This window comes from Mytilus trossulus, chromosome 11 (genome assembly GCF_036588685.1).
Source record: "Mytilus trossulus isolate FHL-02 chromosome 11, PNRI_Mtr1.1.1.hap1, whole genome shotgun sequence".
In the NCBI taxonomy this organism is placed as follows: domain Eukaryota; kingdom Metazoa; phylum Mollusca; class Bivalvia; order Mytilida; family Mytilidae; genus Mytilus; species Mytilus trossulus.
The window spans coordinates 63466818-63487710 of NC_086383.1; the positions used below are offsets into that span (position 1 = coordinate 63466818).

The window sequence follows — 20893 nt, forward strand, 5'->3', positions numbered from 1 at the left end:
GCCATTAAGGACTTTCCGTTTTTAATTTCTCTGGGAATTCGGTATTATTGTGGGTTTTTGTTTATTTATTTTCTTGGAACTTAAAATCTTATTCTTAAGATAAGTGCTAGTCTGAATCTGTATATGTGCATGTTAATCGAAAAAGAAATCGATTGCCCCTACAGCCACGAACCGCAAAACACCATCCCTCCGTGACAAGTATTTCCAATGCATTTTATCGAAAAAAAACAAGTCAGTTGTCAATATATTGGGTACAATATGATAAAATTATACAACGTTGCGATAGTTTGGTAACTGTTACAATCGTCAAGTACAATATTTCGTTCTTCTATCAGATGTAAAACCTACTAAAATATAAATCTGATTGGATTGAATGCTTATTTATTTTTGAAGGAAGTTATAAGGACTATCTTATATTTTTTTTCATAGATTTGAAAGCCTTTTAATTATCTTTTTTATTTTGTGATAATTGTTTTCATTCAAATTCTCAGTCCGTATTGATATTAGTCTTTAATAATATCGGAGGATATCATTCAATAATCTGTAACGTAATGGCACTGCATTCTTCTTATAAACCCGACAAACCTTTAGTTTCCTGTATTGTAGTACATGTAGATGACATTGTTTTCAGACATCATCATGGCGTTGCTTTTCTACTTGAATGTTGCACATTTTGTTATCCGGTATACATCGGTTTTACAAATATATTTCTCACTTTTTAACGTCCGTTATTTGATCTTTGTGTGCAAGTGTCATCATTGGCTATTATTCCATACATCTTTATATTTTTTTCATAGTGTAGGGTTTTATTTATGTATTTGCTCAGCATACTATGAAATTTGTTTCTTAAAAAATATATAAAACCTGTATGTTTAAATCTACTCCAACTTCTGGATGTAAAGAAAACAAGACCATACATACTACAGTCAGACTGTTCTGTAATCGGCTTACTTTTATCTTCAATTTGCAAATAAAATGTATTTTTGCCAACTTAAACAAACTATTATTAAAAAGTAAAATTAAAAGAGTTTATCCCATTGTTCCAAAAATTTCAATATTTAATTATATATATTTCTTGGCTTTATACAACACCTTAAAGACGCTTACTTTTCTTTAACATATTTATAATTATAACAATATATTTGTTTTGAAATAAATTTATTAAACTATGTAACATATACAAGGAAATTTCATTAAAAAGAATAGTATACATTTATCATCAATCATGAATCCACATTTTATAGGCAAGCTATTTGCAAGAAAAAACAAATATTAATACCAAAACAAATATCAAAGGAATAAAAGGAACTGAAAAACAATATTTTAGCAAACTCAAAATTAATGCAGTACAAAAATATTACTATATACATGCATAATATTATGAAATCTTTCATTACACATAATGTTATTTTATATCATTTTGATACAATAATCAGTAATCAATTCAACTACTAAGAAATATTTAGGGGTTTGATTCTGTATTGCTATCACCATTGAAGCATTCAATCTTTTTTATACATGCATACTATTATGAAATCTTTCATTACACATAATGTTATTTTATATCATTTTGATTCAATAATCAGTAATCAATTCAACTACTTAGAAATATTTAGGGGTTTGATTCTGTATTTCTATCACCATTGAAGCATTCAATCTTTTTTATAAATCTTTAAGCTGTAAAACGTAGTATTATTTCTCTTATCAATTTATACAGCAATGTTAATCAGCAAAAATGTCAATTTTGGTGTCAAAATATGCTAGAAGAGAAAAACGAAAGATACAAGAGGGACAGTCAAACTCATAAATCAAAAATAAACTAACAACGCCTGGCTAAAAATGAAAGAGGACAAACAGACAAACAATAGAACACATGACACAAATTGCAAACTGAAGATTAAGCAACAAAAACCCCATTAAATACTAGGGGTGATCCTGCTCCAAATGTTACAAATGCTATATTGATTATTATTCTTTAGATTCTTAAAATATGTGTTGCTAGGACCTATTACATTGTTTATTGATGTATTCGTTAAATAAAGGCAATATAAGTATACCACTGTTAGAAAGTCATTAATCGATGGAGACAAAAACAAATCCGGGTTACAGTCATATCATTTTCAAATCAACTGAAAACGGTTTCAGTTGTTGTATCTCTTCAAATTAGGTATGTAGACAGTGGGAGGTGATTAATATAGACCTGTTTGTATTTTGGCAATCATATTCAAGTATAATTAAGTTGAAAGAGATTAAACATTACTAATTCTGATAATCTTTTCAGTGAAATATTACAGAAATATAAAAAGAGAAATTGTATAATATGATATTCATATTTTTTTTCAGAGATTCATTTCCAAACTCGAAGGCAATTATTGTCTCCCATATTTTAACATTTTTATCGAAAAATGAACACTTTTTATCAGTTTCTAATCGTCTTTAAAAGTAAAACCTTATGTTTTCACATTAGAAAAAAATTATTAGGGTAAAAAACAATATTTCTCGTATTTCTAAGCACGTATTCTTATATAATTATGTTCTGTTGTATCACAAGTGTTAGTAATGTATAAATTAAGATTAAAAGTCTTTTGATTTTTACAACGAACACAATCGCATGTAAGAGATTGTTATTCTTTGTAAGCAGGTGGATTAGTATCAAAAACTTGTCCATGGTTCACTTCTAGTTGTGTACCACCAACTGCCGGACTCTGTTGAGCTGACGGTTGATTAGTAGGCATAACATGATAGTGTTGCGCTGCAGGATATTGAACGATTGCGTTAGCTTGTTGTCCAGTAGCTATCATGACCTGGTGGCTGTTTGCGATAGGAATCTGAGTCTGTGGTGGGTTAAGAAACATTCCAGGTTGTGTACTTTGCATTATAACAACTTCCTATAGAGAAACGAAAGAATAATAATTAAGGCACTGTTCAACATGTTTTATCTGAAGACTTAGTGTGATAAATTTTTCCAAATTACTAAAAAGAAATGTTCATACAAGTTATTACAATAAACAAGAAAAGAAGAAGAATTCTCATTGAATTGTAGTAAAGAGTAGGAATTACATAGTTTTACAAACATATGTTTCAGTGTATAATGGCCATATATGGTGTTAATATGTCTGTTATAGTACAGGCATGCAAGACTCTCTATTTTTTTTTCATTTTCGGAGAAAGTTTTTTCGAGATCAGATTTTTATATATGTATTAGACCATATGAGTATTTGAACCGTACGCGTACGGTCCAGTACGATCTGACTATACATGTTATTTGATCATATAGGTTAAATTGAAACAATCTTTATTTTTAGTTTTACAAATTGTTATTGATAATTTATTACAATTAGATAGATAAAATGAACAAACGAACAATTGAAATTAGGTATTTGTTTAATTATATATCTGAATCCTATTTTGGTACTCTCGCCCAAGGTGACACAATTCAAGTAACGTAATATTTTAAGCATTTTCATGTATGCAGTTCATGTAAGTTCTTTTGCATTTGACTTTTTGGTAAAGTTGCTAAATATTCTAAATCAATTGAACTCCCACTTTATGTTTAGATATCTTCAATTTCAGCGTTCATAATACAATTAATGTACTACTGATCGACATGCTTAAGGTAACACGATACCGAATGACGTTACGCCACGAGTTATCGTTCCTAACGTTATCGAATAACGTTAACATATTCAAGCCAATGCATCAGGTTTTGCAATCACAAAGTGATAAAATTATAAAAAAATATTGGGTATTCATGTGACATTTTTAATGGTAACTTTTTTCTGGATACTTGATGGAGTAAAGGAAAATAGTTCCGGAACGGAAACGATTATTGTACGGAGTTTGACTAATGTCCTGACAACCTGACAATGTCCAGATAGAAATGCAAATGCTGAATACTTTTTTTTATTATTGGAAAGATTAACTTGAAATTTGGAACCAAGCAAGATGAGAACTTATATTTAATAAATAAAATGAAAAAAATGAAAAACATATTTATAAGAGTTAGAAAACTTGCCCTGACCAAATTGACTTTGAAACTTCTTATGTCCTGACAGCTATGAACCAGCGATTTTTTTTTATTATTGATTGGATAGACTTCAAATTCAATACCATTGCAGATTAAAACATTCAAGACAATAATACAAGAAAAAAAAAGAAAAAAATGTTTTTTTTTAGATTTAAAAAACTTGACCTGACCAAATTGACTTTGAAACTTCTTATATCCTGACAGCTATGAACCAGCGATTTTTTTTCAATTATTAACAGGATAGGCAAACTCAATACATTGGAAGATTGAAACATTTAATACAATAATTCAAGTAAAAGAAAACTTGACCTGACCATCTACATCTTTCCCATGACTAATGTCCTAACCGATGTAAATTGTTTAATTTTTTTTCTTTGAAGGATCGACTTCAAATTTGATGTCAAGGAGGATTCTGACATAAAATATAGAAATAAAAGAAACGGATCATTTAAAAAATAATAATTAGAGTTAGAAAACTTGACCTTACCAACATCGACTCTGCCCAGACTTATGGCCTGACCGATGAAAAAAATGTTAATAACTTTTTTTATTATTGCTCATTGTTTATCTTTAAAAATGTATTTCTTTACTTTTAAATAGTCTGTTTCTTTCAAATTTAAGCATCTGAACGATTTCTCTACATATAATAGACTGTGTTTTATCACAAGTCATTATTCTTGGTATATGTTTGCAATAAATACTTTTTCATGATGAACGCCGTATTCCCATGAAATTTTGTTTTGAAAGTAGAAATCTAATCTATAGAAACTTAGGATGATGTGTAAACCAGATGCTCCGCAGGGCGTAGCTTTATACGACCGCAAAGGTTGAACCCTGAACGGTTGGGGCAAGTATGGACACAACATTCAAGCTGGATTCCCCTCTAAATTTGGATTGTGATTAAATAGTTGACACAGCATAGGTTTCTGACACAGAATGAATGTATTCAAATGAACTTAAAATTTTTGTTTTCTCTTAGAGCAATTCACTATGCTGTTGAATATTAATCCTCTCAAAAAAATGTTTGAAGAAATTTTCTTTTTATTTATGAAATTTCAAATGAGAAAAATTGAACCCAAATTTTTAATCACATCCCCCTTTCCCTTATTCCAAAACTAATTTCAATTAAAATATTCTAATGGAGTTTGCAACAATTACTACTCATTTAAATACATCATAAAATATTAAGATGTAAAAAAACTGCTTGTTATCACTGAATGGTAAAGATTATTTAAATTTATCAGTTGGTAGTAAAAAGTGAATATACATTGTATATTGTATATAACAAAGATTTAAGTTGATTCTGGACAAAGAAAGTTAACTCCAATTAAAAAAAATTCTTGCAGATATTTCTTGCTTACTATACTGGACAAAGAAAGATAACTCTTAATTAAAAAAAATTTGCTATTTCACAATATTGTGAAATTAGATATTTCTTGCCATTGCACAATACTGTGCAATTGAAAAGACTTGCTATTGCACAATACTTAATATAATAATTTTAGATCCTGATTTGGACCAACTTGAAAACTGGGCCCATAAGCAAAAATCTAAGTACATGTTTAGATTCAGCATATCAAAGAGGCCCAAGAATTTAATTTTTATTAAAATCAAACTTAGTTTAATTTTGGACCCTTTGCACTTTAATTTAGACCAATTTTAAAACTGGACCAAAAATTAAGAATCTACATACACAGTTAGATTTGGCATTTCAAAGAACCCCAATTATTCAATTTTTGATGAAATCAAATAATGTTTAATTTTGACCTCGATTTGGGCCAACTTGAAAACTGGGCCAATAATCAAAAATCTAAGTACATTTTTAGATTCAGCATATTAAAGAACCCAAAGGTTTCAATTTTTGTTAAAATCAAACTAAGTTTAATTTTGGACCCTTTGGACCTTAATGTAGACCAATTTGAAAACGGGACCAAAAATTAAGAATCTACATACACAGTTAGATTCGGCATATTAAAGAACCCCAATTATTCAATTTTGATGAAATCAAACAAAATTTAATTTTGGACCCTTTGGGCCCCTTTTTCCTTAACTGTTGGGACCAAAACTCCCAAAATCAATAGCAACCTTCCTTTTGTGGTCATAAACATTGTGTTTAAATTTCATTGATTTCTATTTACTTTAACTAAAGTTATTGTGCGAAAATCAAGAATAATGCTTATTTGGGCCCTTTTTTGGCCCCTAATTCCTAAACTGTTGAAACCAAAACTCCCAAAATCAATCCCAACCTTTCTTTTGTGGTCATAAACCTTGTGTCAAAATTTCATAGATTTCTATTTACTTAAACTAAAGTTATAGTGCGAAAACCAAGAAAATGCTTATTTGGGCCCTTTTTGGCCCCTAATTCCTAAAATGTTGGGACCAAAACTCCCAAAATCAATACCAGCCTTCCTTTTATGGTCATAAACCTTGTGTTAAAATTTCATAGATTTCTATTCACTTTTACTAAAGTTAGAGTGCGAAAACTAAAAGTATTCGGACGACGACGACGACGACGACGACGCCGACGACGACGACGACGACGACGACGACGCCAACGTGATAGCAATATACGACGAAAATTTTTTCAAAATTTGCGGTCGTATAAAAACACGGGGAATTGTTCTTACATCTATAAATTCGTGTTAAAAATGGTCGTCAAAAACACCGCTCATGTAAAATGGAAATTTATCTGGATAAGAATACGGATAGAATTAGGCGATAATGCAAAATACAAGCAGACTTTGAAACTCGTACAAAAATAGGTTGTTTGTATGGAATGTTAAAAAAGAGGCCAAAAATGGAAAAAAAATCATCATGCAGCTGACAGTGCGGCTTCTCTTTGCACACTCCATTATGACTGGGTGTACATGTGAACTTTTAGTTTGCTCAAAGTCGATTGTCGTACGATAACTTAAAAATACCCAAATAACAAAATTCAAATACGGGACAACAATATCCTTTAATACAAAAAAATCTATTGCTTTTGTTTACTATTATAAAACAGTGGTTGATATAGAACCTATAATGGAATAATAAAACAATTTTCAACTTTCAAAATGCCAACACCTACAACTGGATAGATGGGTGCTTAATGTAGTACAGCGGCAAATATTACATAAACATGAATGAAAGTTGGGTGCTAAATGTAGTACAGCGGTAACTATTACATAAATATAAATGCTCGTGAAAATAATGTTTATGGTATACATTTATATATGATATGAAAGGTTTCAACTTTTACAAAACCAGAGCTATACGTTGGATTTAAAAGTTTACTTTATTTGGCCTTTTCAATTTCATTTGACTTTATTTGCCTTTTTAACTTAATTTGGTTCGAGTGTCAATGATAAGTCTTTTGTAGACGAAACGCGCGTCTGGCGCAAAAAGCGGCAAAATTTATAACCTGGTATCAATCTATAATGAGTTGTTGTAGATACCTTGTAACAATATCTTGGCTCCAATTTTGTGATATTGGATCTTAGTACCGTCTTAATTTCAGCGTAAATAAGATTATATTAAAAACCTCCCACGTTGTGGACTAGCACAACCTTAATTATGACACCGTGCATTCAGTATCATGAAGCGCTTTTCTTGACCAACCTTCTTACGGAACGCTTAAAGCTGAATATTTAGGGCAAACAACTTACAAAGAATAGATAAAAACGTTTAAGATGATCGTTCATTCTGTACATGAAATGACATATTCTTTAGCCAACATGATTGCAGAAAGTAAGAAGTCGTAAAGCAAAACAGAAAAAAAAATGAAATCAAAAGAAGTAATACATCGTGTATTGGGCTTTTTTATTGCTTAAGAGTTTAGTAGAAAATGTATATATACATGCTCAACATAACCATACTATATGAACTACTGCGAGTTGTTCAGTTTTTACTGTTACTCCTGTTTCTCCAAAAATATGGGTGCTAGAAAAACCAGCAGGTAAAATGGTCAATATCAGAGCCGTACGTCTGGTATCTTCTTTGAAGAAATATTAATTTTGTCATTATTTTTTCACCGCTTACAACTGTCCGTTTTATTTCATACATAAACTTTTAAGTATCAGTATGTTTTTAATTCATATTGTTTCTTATCGTTCCGCTTTTATTTCCTTTCGCTTTTTACAGGTATCCCTCTTATTGCCCCTTTTCTATTTTGATATTTTAAGCAAACATTTGAAAAATCAAACTTTCAAAAAGTGAAATAATTAAAATTGCGCGTTAGATTTAGTATTTTAGAAGTTTGATCAAATTTCTAAACTATCAAATTTATAAACGATATTAAGAATTTTGATATTTTAATAATTTGGTTAAAATTTCAAAATTTCAAAACTTTAACACAATTTGAAATTTTGATATTTTAAAACTTGGATCAAAATTCCAAAAATCTAAAATTTCAAAACTTTTTAAAACTTTGATTTGATAAGTGTTACACGGACCGTTATACAATTGTCACATGCAAACCAGTTTAAGAACGCAGCTTTCATTGGTTAAAACAATAAGACAAACGAATGTTTATTAACGCGTATATAATGATTTCATACGCGTATATTAACACAAATAACGCGTATATTAACGCGTATATTAACGCGTATATTTATGCAAATAACGCGTATATTAACGCGTATATGATAAATAAATTGGAATAAAGTATAAACGTGTTTATTTTAACAATATACGCGTATAAAACGATAATATACGCGTTGAAAACTACAATATACGCGTTGAAAACCACAATATACGCGTTGAAAACCACAATATACGCGTATATATACGCGTTGAAAATTATATACGCGTATATAATCGCGCAAATGACATGAACGGCCACTCATATCTATGTTCCAGTATAAAAAGTCTCTGAAGTTCTGTACAGAGTAAATCCGATATAGTTTCGGAAATATTTTGAAAATAAAGTGCTAGATTTGTAATCCTATAGACCAAGTCTACACGGGATAGACAGCAACATCGGAATGAAACCTGAAAAAAGTTAACATAGGCAGAGAAATACATAAGAACTTGATTCGGCAAAAATAAAACGAAAAAAAACCAGGTCCCGTTACAGTCGGATTTAAGCCATCCCTAAGTTGCCACTTGTGCCTATAAACGCAAGTTGATAGTCGGGACTGGCTATAGTCAGACTGATTTCGTTACAATTTTTTTCTCTCCAAATTTACAATCAAACGACTGACTAATTATTATTCAAACGGAAAAAAGAGACAGAAATAGCTAGATCTTGAAATCCTTTAGATTTTATTTTCGTGTTAATTACGCTTGCATGGGTATTTGGTGGTAGTGTGTTTTTTTTTTGTGTTATTTGAGGTGGAAATACTGTACATGTACAAGTTCGAAGACAACACGACTGAAAGAGAATTAACATAGTTGCCTTTTTAGGCCCTGAGGGACATATTGCTCACATACTTAGGCAGCAACCATTTGATTTTGACAAGTCGAAAACATTTTTTTTCTTTCAATTTTAGCATTACATAAAAAAAAATCCATAGCCTCTGGGTAACATCTCCTTCATGTGGAATTTAAAGCTTGAGCTTTTATGTTTCGCAGTTTGTTTTACTTATAAAGAATGCATATATGATCTCAAGATTTGTTTTATAAAATAATTTTCCATAAATGACAGACTGTTGAACTAAAAGTGAAATTTTGCATACAGTTTGCAATGTTTGTACGACTTGCTGAGCAAGCAACTCACACATTTACACCACACAAAGTACACTATACTAATGTACAAATGTATGTAGCAAGTCAAGAATATACGTTTCGAATTTTTCTTTGAGTTTTGTTATTTTATTTATCATGCATGAACTATTTGCCACTGAACGTTAAACAACCATCAAAAACAGAGCAATAATATCCTTGTTAACTGAATCAAATTTTTATGGTACTATTTTTCTGCATGGATGAAGCAATGACATCACCATTGTCATAAAGAGTGGAGTTAAAAACTCAGTAATTCAAATGAATCACACGTAAAACATTTCATGTTATTTTCACTCGAATTTTACAAAAATATGAAGGTATTATGCTCGTTAAGTGTAAAAATCAGACGAGCGAGATTAATGTTAAATTCATGTTAGTGAAATTTCTATGTGCAGGACGAAATGAATCATATCAGTAGAATCTCACATCACTAGGAAATTTACGGAAACCTGTCAGGGGAAATGAAAATAAAATAAAAACCCTTCAGATTACGGCACATTTTGTGTTTTCCATTTCTCATATCTCTGAGGAGAATAACGTTACATTCTGTATTCAATAACGTCACACGTTTTTGGTCAAATTCTAAGGGTATCAATAAATTTTGAAGCCATTTATCTCAAAATCAAGGATGGTGACATATGATTTTCTATACATGTATGACTTCAGTTTGTAATTCTGAATATTATGTTAGTTTTTTGTTGTTCTCCGTATATAAGAACATAGCAATCCATTGGAAAATCTAAAAAGGTTATGCGAAAAACAGGCATTTCCCCTATATACCTAAGTAAATTTGTCGCCCAAATCGACGTTTTCCAATGAAAATGCCAAGAAAACAAAAATGGTGACCCCCATTTTTTATTACATATTTCGATGTAACTCGGTGCAAAGAACGCGTATGCCAAAAAGTTTGGAAATCGGGAGATATGCCATTCGGTATCGTGTTACCTTAATACAAGAGATTAGCATATTTAATTTGCGTGAATTAAAAAAAAAGTTAAAATATAAAGTTTTTGTTTCAATTACAATTGAACTTTTTTTATATTAATTTGATAGTTAAGTTATGTTGATCTGCTATATGCATTTGAATCTAATAAACTTGACCAACTTTTTAATATCAGTAGTCAGATTGTACGCTTACGGTCCGACCGTATGAGTACTTTGAAAAAGTACGCATACGGTCCAGACCGTACGCGTACGGTCCAAATACTCATACGGTCTGGAACCTATATATAAAGAGTTAACGTCCTGAGACAGATTGCAACACTACAACAATGGGCTTGTGGAAATTACAACTAACGTATGCATGTGGTGTTATATACTTGCATACTGTGTATCATAGAATCAATAAAACCCTGCTGATTTTTAATCAATCTTCCTGTAAAATAGTACCAAATGGTAGTCAATTGACCTTTGGTTATTATCCAGTAAATGCATTGATACTTTTGGAAGACGATTCACACTTATGCATTGTTATTATAACTAAAATAAAATAAAATTGAGCATGGGAAAAGGGTATGTGTCAAAGAGACAACAACTCGACCATAGAGCTGAAAACAGCTGAAGTCCACCAATGTTTGCCTTTGTTTAAGTTGCAAGTCTTCAACGTGAGTATCAAATCTTCTGACCCTCCTTGATTGACAAAGTTGTGTTCAGGGGGAGGGAGTCGTATCAGTTCGTGTGCAACATTTGCTTACCTGGTGGTTTGAAGTCCTCAATGCGGAGCAGCAACAACAGAATGAAGCGGCAATGATTGCCACTACTACTTCTGCAAAGGTCAACACAGCCATGAAAGCTGACAGAACCACAGCTTTTGAATGGTTATTTCCTCTCTAAAAAAACAGTGTAAGTTGCCAACATCAAACAAACTAACAAACTAGAGAATGACAAAATAGTAGTTTTAATTACTATATTTTTCTATAGAATTATAACATTATTCGCTTAAATTCAGCCTAAATCTAGATCTGCAATGTTCTGTACATCTCTCAGTGTTCTTTGATTGGTTATCAAAGGTACCAGGATTATAATTTCGTTCGTCAGACGCGCGTTTCGACTACATCAATGAGGCTAATATCAAAATATTTATTAAGCCAAACAATTACAAAGTTGAAGAGCATTGACGATCCAAAATTCCAAACAGTTGTGCCAAATACGGCTAAGGTAATCTATACATGGGGTAATAAAATCCTTAGTTTTTCGAAAAATTCTAAGTTTTGTAATTAGAAAATTCATAAAAATGACCACATTATTGATATTCATGTCAACACCGTATTTAAACAAATCATCACTGCATGGAATGTCTCGAGCGAACCAAAATACATTTTAGAAATACTACCTTAAAATCTATGGCATGTACCACAAAGAATTGTCATAAACATAAAATTGAGAAAGAAAATGGAAAATGTGAAAAGCCTGAATAAAGTACGAAAGTTTAAGAGCATTGAGGACACAAAATTCCCAAAATATTTTGCCAAATGCATCAATTTTCCTTGGTATGATTTCTTTTGTATTTCGTCTCAACACTTAATTTATCATTATGAACAGTTAAATGATAGCATAGATCACCCTTTTCAACATAGAAATGATGACGTATGTGCTTGTGTTAATAAACTCCTTGTAGATGTTAGGATTGAAATGTTGTGCGCTAGACGCGACTTTCGTGAACGAAACCTTTGTATAATACATATATCTGGAACAATATCTGACAATCATACACAACTACTAATTACAAATTTTATTGTGACTGTGTCTGAGCATGCTGCGAGCGCATGACTATTCAGTGACCAAATATACAGAACGTTTGGAAGCGAGACTAAAGCGAAACCCGTATAAAGAAAACTTTGCCCAACAGTGCAGCAAAGTATTACGTATAGATAGTAGGCACTCTGTTTATCTATTTAACTTGTTTAGTTGATATGCAACAACATTACTTACTATAACTGATCCGACAACACCGAGACTGAACATTGTAGGAACAAAAACTGACGCTCCAACTATGCTACACACCATAAATCCAGTTTTCTAAAAAAAATAAAACATTGACAGAATAAAGCTATACTTTAAACAAAGTACATTCAATTGAATGTTTAATATCTCAGTACAATTAATGTAAGTGTTAGTTTCCCTCTTTTTTTGAAATTTTTTCTATACAGATAAGATATAAAACAAAAAAAACAATATCAGAAGTTTCATGGGCATTCTCTTTAATTATAATTAAATTGCTGATTTTGATTCCTTGTTTTACTTGTCATACAAATTACTTGTTAAGTTAATGAATCGTTGGTCTTTACTTAAAACCTACCAGACATTTCCAGCTCGCCTCCCTCTTCTTTGACATACACATAGGCAAAAAACCAGTTACAATATACTGCAATTACAAAAACTAACATTAGTATTAGTTAATGTAAATTTAGCATTTGCTTTCCGCCATTACGTACCTACATATACACTATAACCATGATAACGACATTTGCATTTTTATTGTAAACCTTAAATCCTTATACCTTCACTTTGCACTACCTATTTAATTGTTAATGTGCTCTCTTAAGGAAGAGATTCGTGTAATGAATTTGTTCTTTCCTTTCTGTGACTATAATAGATTTATTAACAGTTCAAAAATACACCAGTCTCTATCATTTCTGCATAATTTCTGTTTGTAAATGTTTTTATTCGCAGTTTCCTACAAGTGAAATTCCAAGACAATTTTCTTTAGTAGGTTTATAAGTTGATAAGACAACTGAAAATACACACTTACCCATCCAGAGCATATTAGACAAGTTATGTCAAATGCAAAAAGTACGTGATCATCATCATAATATCTGCACTTCAAATAATGATCATTATAGCCATCGTAATAATAATAATTGGTGCGACAGTCGTCGTATTTGTTCCATGCAATTATATCCAGAATCACTCCAATTATACTGAGAATTCCCAGAAGAACACCAAGACCAATCTGCACACCACCAAACACCTTAAATGTCCTCACTGGAAATGCTTGTTGCTGGCGTCCGACTGGTGGAGCTTGTTGAAATCCAACTACTTGTGGTATAAATGGGGTTGACATTTGAATATTTGCAGTCGTTGTTGACATTCTGAAATATAGAAACATCTCAAATAATATGATTGGAACCTTGGGTATACAGAGAATAACAAAGAAGTAAATGTATCTTTAAAAACATTATTTAGTTAGTGTATTGGCATGAACGTTCTCCATGTTAATATATTTTGTTTGCGTAGACTTATACCCATTCCACGCAACAAGCTCATTACAGAAGACAGGTAAACAAATAAACATTGTGACACTTAGTGGTTAATTTGAAGCGGGCTAAATGTGGATATATCTTCAATGTGGGGCATTGGTGTTTGTACTTGTATTTAAATTTTTGTATTTAAATTCCTGAATAGGGTTTCAGAGCACTATCATTCGTAGTTGTTTACTATTTTGGCAAACAAAAAGTAAAAACACAAAAATACTGAACTCCGAGGAAAATTAAAAAAGAAAAATCAATCAAAGAGCAGAATGCTCTGAGGGATACGATTGCCATAGTTTTCATTGACACATGTATAGCAGTTCTGCCAAATTTTCATTAAACAAATGCAGGAGATTTGGCCAAAATTGAAAAGATCAAAGAAGAAAAAAATAGATCCAAGAATACTGCCGCAAAAAAGCATGAACATGCGTGAGTCTCAAGCATTTTTGGCTGGTAACCCTGGTACAGCTGGATAGTATTCTCTAAACTAATTCAACTGCACATGCAAAATGTAACAATCTGAATAGTCACTCAACTTAAAGAATAGCCAATCCCCGTTACAAGTGTATGAGCCATGTACTTATTGTGTTTTATCAAATTATAGTTATCCTGTACCATTGTAAACTCGTACCACTAAAAAAAACCTTGTACCAATGCAAACTCGTACCATTGCTCACTCGTACCAACTTATTTAAATGCATTCAAATGATGTTAAATGATGAATATACATGATATACGTTACTTTCACCCAATACCTCTTAAGTCTGTAAAATGTATATAATTTGAAAGTACAATGACCAATTTGTAACTAATGTTCCTTGTATATTGGATAGAAAATACTTTGGCAGATGTAGATAATTAAAGTATAAACAGTTTCACCCGAAGAACATTTTTCATGAATGATTCAGTCTTAGCAGTTAGTCCAAATGGTTGCCAAAATTATTTTTACTGTCTATAAATAAATGTAACAATGAAATGTAAGTGATTCCTGTTAAGGGGGTCCGCATTTTCCCCCGCAAAAAAAGCACATGGCTTTCAACAATTGTAAACATAGCATTCAATTTGTGGTCATGGATTACAGCTTTAATTAACTTAAATTGGATATATATATATTCAACATGTTCAATTTGAATAAGGTACAGTTAAAGCAATGTTTTAACTTTCCTCTGGATTAAGTTCTACAGTGGCGGATCCAGAACTTTTCCTAAGGGGGAGCCTGCTGACTAACCTAAGAGGGGGCCCGCTCCAGTCATGCTTCAATGATTCCCTTTATAATCAACCAAATTTTTTCCACGAAAAAGGGGGGGCCCTGGATCCGCCTATGTTCTAGTTTGAAAGATCAGTTAAAACATTAATGCTTTAAAACATTCTTTATTTTTGTCTAAGTTTTCATTTAACTCCTGTGTAAAATTCAAGTAATTCAACTTTATTTCTATTAAGTTTACAAACAGAAACCCATAAAACATCATATTTTTTAATATATTTTTCTGAATGGTACGACTTCCAAGTAGTACAAGTTAACTTTTTTGGTTCCAATGCCGTGGTACGAGTTAACTTGCTTCCATATATTATCACCGTAATTCTAGGAGGAACCCTAAACTGGACCCCTGTTGTGTTCACGTATCGCTACACGCACCTTCGGTGCGAAGCTATATATACAACGGCGGACCAGTTTAGGAGGAACCCCATTTCTTACTCTTTAATTATTGAAGTTCCTTTGGGTCAGAGGGCATGACTCCTTTCCGTACACACTCCTCTGTTTACATTGAGATCGTTCTTAATATATTACGACGTTTATCGGCATTTACGAGTTAATTCTTCTTGACGAATACTTCGAAAAGGGAGACAACTCCAAACGATAATATGGAAGATTCCATTTCTGCTGAAGGGGTGTTATAGGTAATTTTTACGATGAAACATTTATTTTAATTTAAATTATGCAACAACAATAGCCCTCCATACGCAGACAGACATAGAAAGAATCTCATGAGTTTCAAATTAATCAATGAAGCGGGGAAACACTCAATCTGATACCCCTTGAAATCAGGAAAACTACACGCGCATGTGGGGTCTCACTAATTAGCGACAAAAAGCGTCAAGAAGCGACAAGAAGAAAAATTATATAAGTGACAAAAAGCAACAAGAAGCTATTTAGCGACAAGAATACATTTTGTCATCACATACATCAAAATATTTTTTTAGGATTACATTGAAAGATGAAGAAATAAAAATTATGACTTCCTCTTGTTTGATTTCAGTTCTTAATTTGTATTTCACAATTTGTGTATGTATTTTCTGGACAATTATGCACAAATAATGCATTTTGCAAGTTAAGTATATATTGTACAAAAATAGTTTTAAAAACAAATAAAAAGACAAAATATATTATTGTTCTAAAACACAAGTAAAAGTAATACCATAAAACGACAGGGTAAAGGTAATACTTCCTGTGATACCTTATAAAATATCATGTAAATAAATGTAGCAACTGAATTTCATTTTTTCCCCTATCAAAATTAACTTTCCTGTCGTTGAAATTGTTTTCTTTTGCATATTTTTTTAATATTTATTTCGAATAAGTAATATAAATAAAAAAATGTTTTCTTGTCGCTAAATAGTTTCTTGTTGCTAATATTATTCTTCTTGTCGCTTCTTGACGCTTTTTGTCTCTACAATTCTTTTTGTCTCTAATTGGTGAGACCACGCATGGGCATTAATACATAAACAATCAGCGACTTACGATTTGGAACAAGTACGTTTATTAAATGATATGATGAATGGTTCTGCATTTCTTTATGAGAGTACAGTATCAAATATCAGTTTCATAACGGTAAAATATAGAAATACTGTTCTTCAGTTCTTGTGACAGAAATAGAATTATCGATCGGCTTTCAGAGAACTCTCGCAAGTTATCAAAATTTGGGAATTCCCTCTGACGTGTTTCTAAATTTATAAAAACACTAAATATAAATACTGTTTAATTCTGATTTTCCGTATTGTTACAAACACGCATATAAGTCAAGGAAAATATCACACATGAAGATTATGAGTAAAACATTACAGGAAAGTTGTTTATGTTCAATTGTTTTGCTTGTTTTTACCTTTTAAAGCAAGACAATCATAAGAATCTGAGATGTTGCTGAATGTTTAGAATAAAACGAATGACGTGAGGGAGTTTATCATAGGGTCAACGGTAAAAGTATACAGATTGCTTGACAGCAATCGTATCCCAAAAATCAAAAGGCAAAATCAAAAGTCCAAACACATCAATCGAATGGATAACAACTGTCATATTCCTGACTTGGTACAGGCATTCTCTAATGTAGAAAATAGTGGATCAAACAATTGGTCCATCTTGTTTTCGATAACGTGTGTTGTAGTGAAGTGTTGTTTTTATTACTTATACTAGATGCTATCTTATATAATTATTTAATTACTTTTTTTTTGTTTTCAGTACAAATAACAAACACAGCAGAAAAGGGGGAAAGCAAATTTGCAAACTAAAATACATTCTGGAATTACGGCTGTTGTGTTTTGAACATCCCAATGTACAGTTATTATTAAATTTTATAATAAGATTACATTTTTGTAATTTCTAAAAGCAATCACAAAATAGTTATGAACAAAACATTATATTGATACGAGGCAAATGACATGTAAAAGTTTACAGTAAAGAGGGGGAAATTATACTAAATTAAAAACTGATAAGGTGGAAATACCACACTAAAATAAATAAAATAAGGGGGAATTGAAACATAAAGTTAACAGTAATGCGGCGGGAATAAGAACAAAATATGCTCGAGAAAATATGTACAAATAAGGGGCAAATAACAAACTAATATGAAACTTAATGAGAATCAAAATTACAAACTAAGTGTACTAAGAGAAAAATAACAAAGTAAGTGCTAAGCGTGAAATAACAAACACAACAGAAAAAGGGGGAAAGCAAATTTGATTACAACAAATTCAAAATGTCTTACATGAAGATCTACAGAGAAATTGAGAGATTGCCGAGCTTAACTTATTTATTCAAAACCTTTGAGAGAAACAAATGATTTTGAGATAAAGTGTAAAACGTTGCTATCAAACATATTGACATATCATTTATAAGAATGCGTCAAAAATCAATGAACATGAAAATGAAGTATCAGGTGTTCTTATCTCCCTTTGTTGACAATTTCACAATTCGTGAGCAATTATATTATATGTTTATGTTATTCCTTTTAAACAATGAAATGATTATATTTTACCAACCTTTTCTTTCTGTGAGGAACGGTGTATCTTATTCAATGATCAAATATCTGTTAATAACACAATAATATCTTTTGTCCGATAATGTACTTCCTCAATCGATCGCAGATGACAGTTAGGTCCGCTGCTGTATGCCCTGAGGTAATCGGTGCCCTCAGGTAATCGTGGCAATAGTGCTCATATGCGTAGTAATAACATGATCTAAAAATAGAATAAACTAAAAATACATCATTGTACTTTCTATTTCGACTGAACAGTATATGTGCGAAAAATAGGAGAAAACAGGAACACATACAATTTTTTACAATAAGTTAGGACAAATAATTCACGAAATAATCGAAATATTTGGTTTATTTGTGATCATTGCAACGTGAACAGATATTTATTTAGTGAAACGTAAATGACTGAAAACAATTAAAAAGAAAACACTTTTTGAATGGCGATTTTAACTTTTATAATAATAGTTGTCAAAAACTGGTTTCATATATAGAGATTTATGTAAATAAATGTATAAACAATTATTTAAACTAAATATTAGAGAATAAAAGTTATCCACACATGCCTAAGACAGCAAACATTTTATTTTCGGTGGGGGGGGGGGATTTTCCTTGGTCGAAAGACAATATTTTTTGGAGACAGGTCGAAACCTTTTTTTCTTTCATTTCAATTTAGCATTACATATAGTGGCAGAACAATAAGAAACAAACTTTAAAAAAAAACATAGCCCCCTCCCCTCCCCTGAAAATGTCATGATAGCTGCGTAAGTTTCGTGAATGTCCTGTTGAAACTTTGACTATCATTGTGTTTGGTAATATATGACACTTACATATGGACAGATTACGCATATATTGATTTTGGTTACTTCTTTTAAAGTAACATAAGTAGAAAATGATAACATTTAATAGATAGGTGATTAAAATCAGTCCATCTTGTTCGACTGCATGAGGGGCAGTGGCGGATCCATTCATTTAAAAAAAAGGGGGGAAGTCCCCAATCCAGAACACAAGGAGGGGGTTCCAACTATATGTTCCCATTCAAATGCATAGATCTCCAAAAAAAGGGTTCCTATCCCCAGAACACACCTGAACCCGCAACTGAGCTGTTACAAAAAATATCGCTATAAACTGCCACGGCATTATTTGAATTAAAAGTGTACTGCATGCATCTTGCACTGTAAGATTAGCATTAACACTAATGCAAAATTGTTAAATAATTACCACTTTCGTTGTTTTTTTCTTATCTTTGTTTGAAATGTATCTTATTTAAAGCTTCTTTGTGTACCATTCTTTGTTTATTCGAAAGGGGTAGTAGATATATATACAATTAAAATAGAAGAACCTAGATAACGATATGTATGCGTTCAATAATGATACATATAAAAAAAGAAGCTGTGGTATATTAATCCCAATGAGACAACTGTCCACAAAAGGACACAGAAATTAACAACTGTAGGTCGCCGTACGGCCTTCAACAATGAGCAAAGTCCATATCACATTGTCATATATAAAAGGTTCAGAAATAACAATGAAATCCAATTCAAACGAGAAAACTAACGGCATCCTATACCCAGAACACCCCTGGACCCGCTATAAAACAAATGAACAAAAACAAATATGTAGCACATACTAGTAAACAAACGACAACCACTGAATTACAGGCCCCTGACTTGGGGCAGGCACATACGTTTTTTTTCTCATAAAAGTTGTACAAACAATCGATATGTGAAAAGTATTCCATCAATTATATCAAAGTATAAATAATCATAAATCTTTATCATTTAAGCAAAGCATACATTTATAGATCCGTATTTTACTCGATCGGCTTTAAAATAGTTAATAATAGATGACACTAACATATGAACAGATTACGCATATATTGATTTTGGTTACTTCTTTTAAAGTAACATAAGTAGAAAATGATAACATTTAATAGATAGGTTATTGAAAATCAGTCCTTCTTGTCCGACTGCATATGGGGCAGTGGCGGATCCATCCATTTAAAAAAGGGGGGTTCCCAATCCAGGACACAAGGAGGGGGTTCCAACTATATGTTTCCATTCAAATGCATTGATCTCCAAAAAAAAAAGGGTTCCTATACCCAGAACACCCCTGGACCCGCTACTGTCCATTATTCAACTACTAAATTACTAGTAAACTTGGTACAATAAAAAACCTTATTATAAATTGTTCAAATAAGGCCTTTGAAAATATTGGAATTAATTACTTTTGGAGTGTCAAAAACTCGTTGGAAGTACTTGATAAATTGCATGCATATATTGGTGAATTTAAATCTGTTCAAAGTTTTGATTTTTTACCCTATATACCACTTTGCCTCATATTCTTATTAAGAAAAAATTCACATCCCTAATTAACTGTGCATTTAAAAAGTCAGAATGCGAGTACATATGTTCAAACTCTTTGCGATCATTTTTTAGTAGCAATAAACAAAAGAACTACTGTGAAAGTACTTTTAATTTAATTTGTGTGTATCAATTTTTGTGGTTTGAGCAATATTTACATGTTCGTGGGTTTTTAAATTCGTGGATTTTAGATTTCTAAAAAAAAGAATAGAAAAAAAATAAAGCCTTTAGAAACGAAGGTTACAAATAGTATGGGTTGAAGGAAATTGAAAAGTAAACATTAAACCGTGTAAATCGTTG

The 20893-nt window shown here is 31.5% G+C and overlaps 1 protein-coding gene across 1 annotated transcript; it reads right to left on the minus strand.

Annotated features, from left to right (window-relative positions):
• Positions 1 to 1278: 1278 nt before the first annotated feature.
• LOC134691400 (uncharacterized) lies at positions 1279 to 18382 on the minus strand. The gene is made up of 6 exons (XM_063551928.1): positions 18238 to 18382; positions 13485 to 13824; positions 13032 to 13097; positions 12665 to 12751; positions 11428 to 11562; positions 1279 to 2888 (listed from the first exon to the last, which is right to left on the minus strand). The coding sequence occupies exons 2-6, from the start codon at positions 13821 to 13823 to the stop codon at positions 2625 to 2627; spliced, it is 891 nt and encodes a 296-aa protein (XP_063407998.1). The 5' UTR covers position 13824; positions 18238 to 18382; the 3' UTR covers positions 1279 to 2624.
• Between the last annotated feature and the right edge of the window lie 2511 nt (positions 18383 to 20893).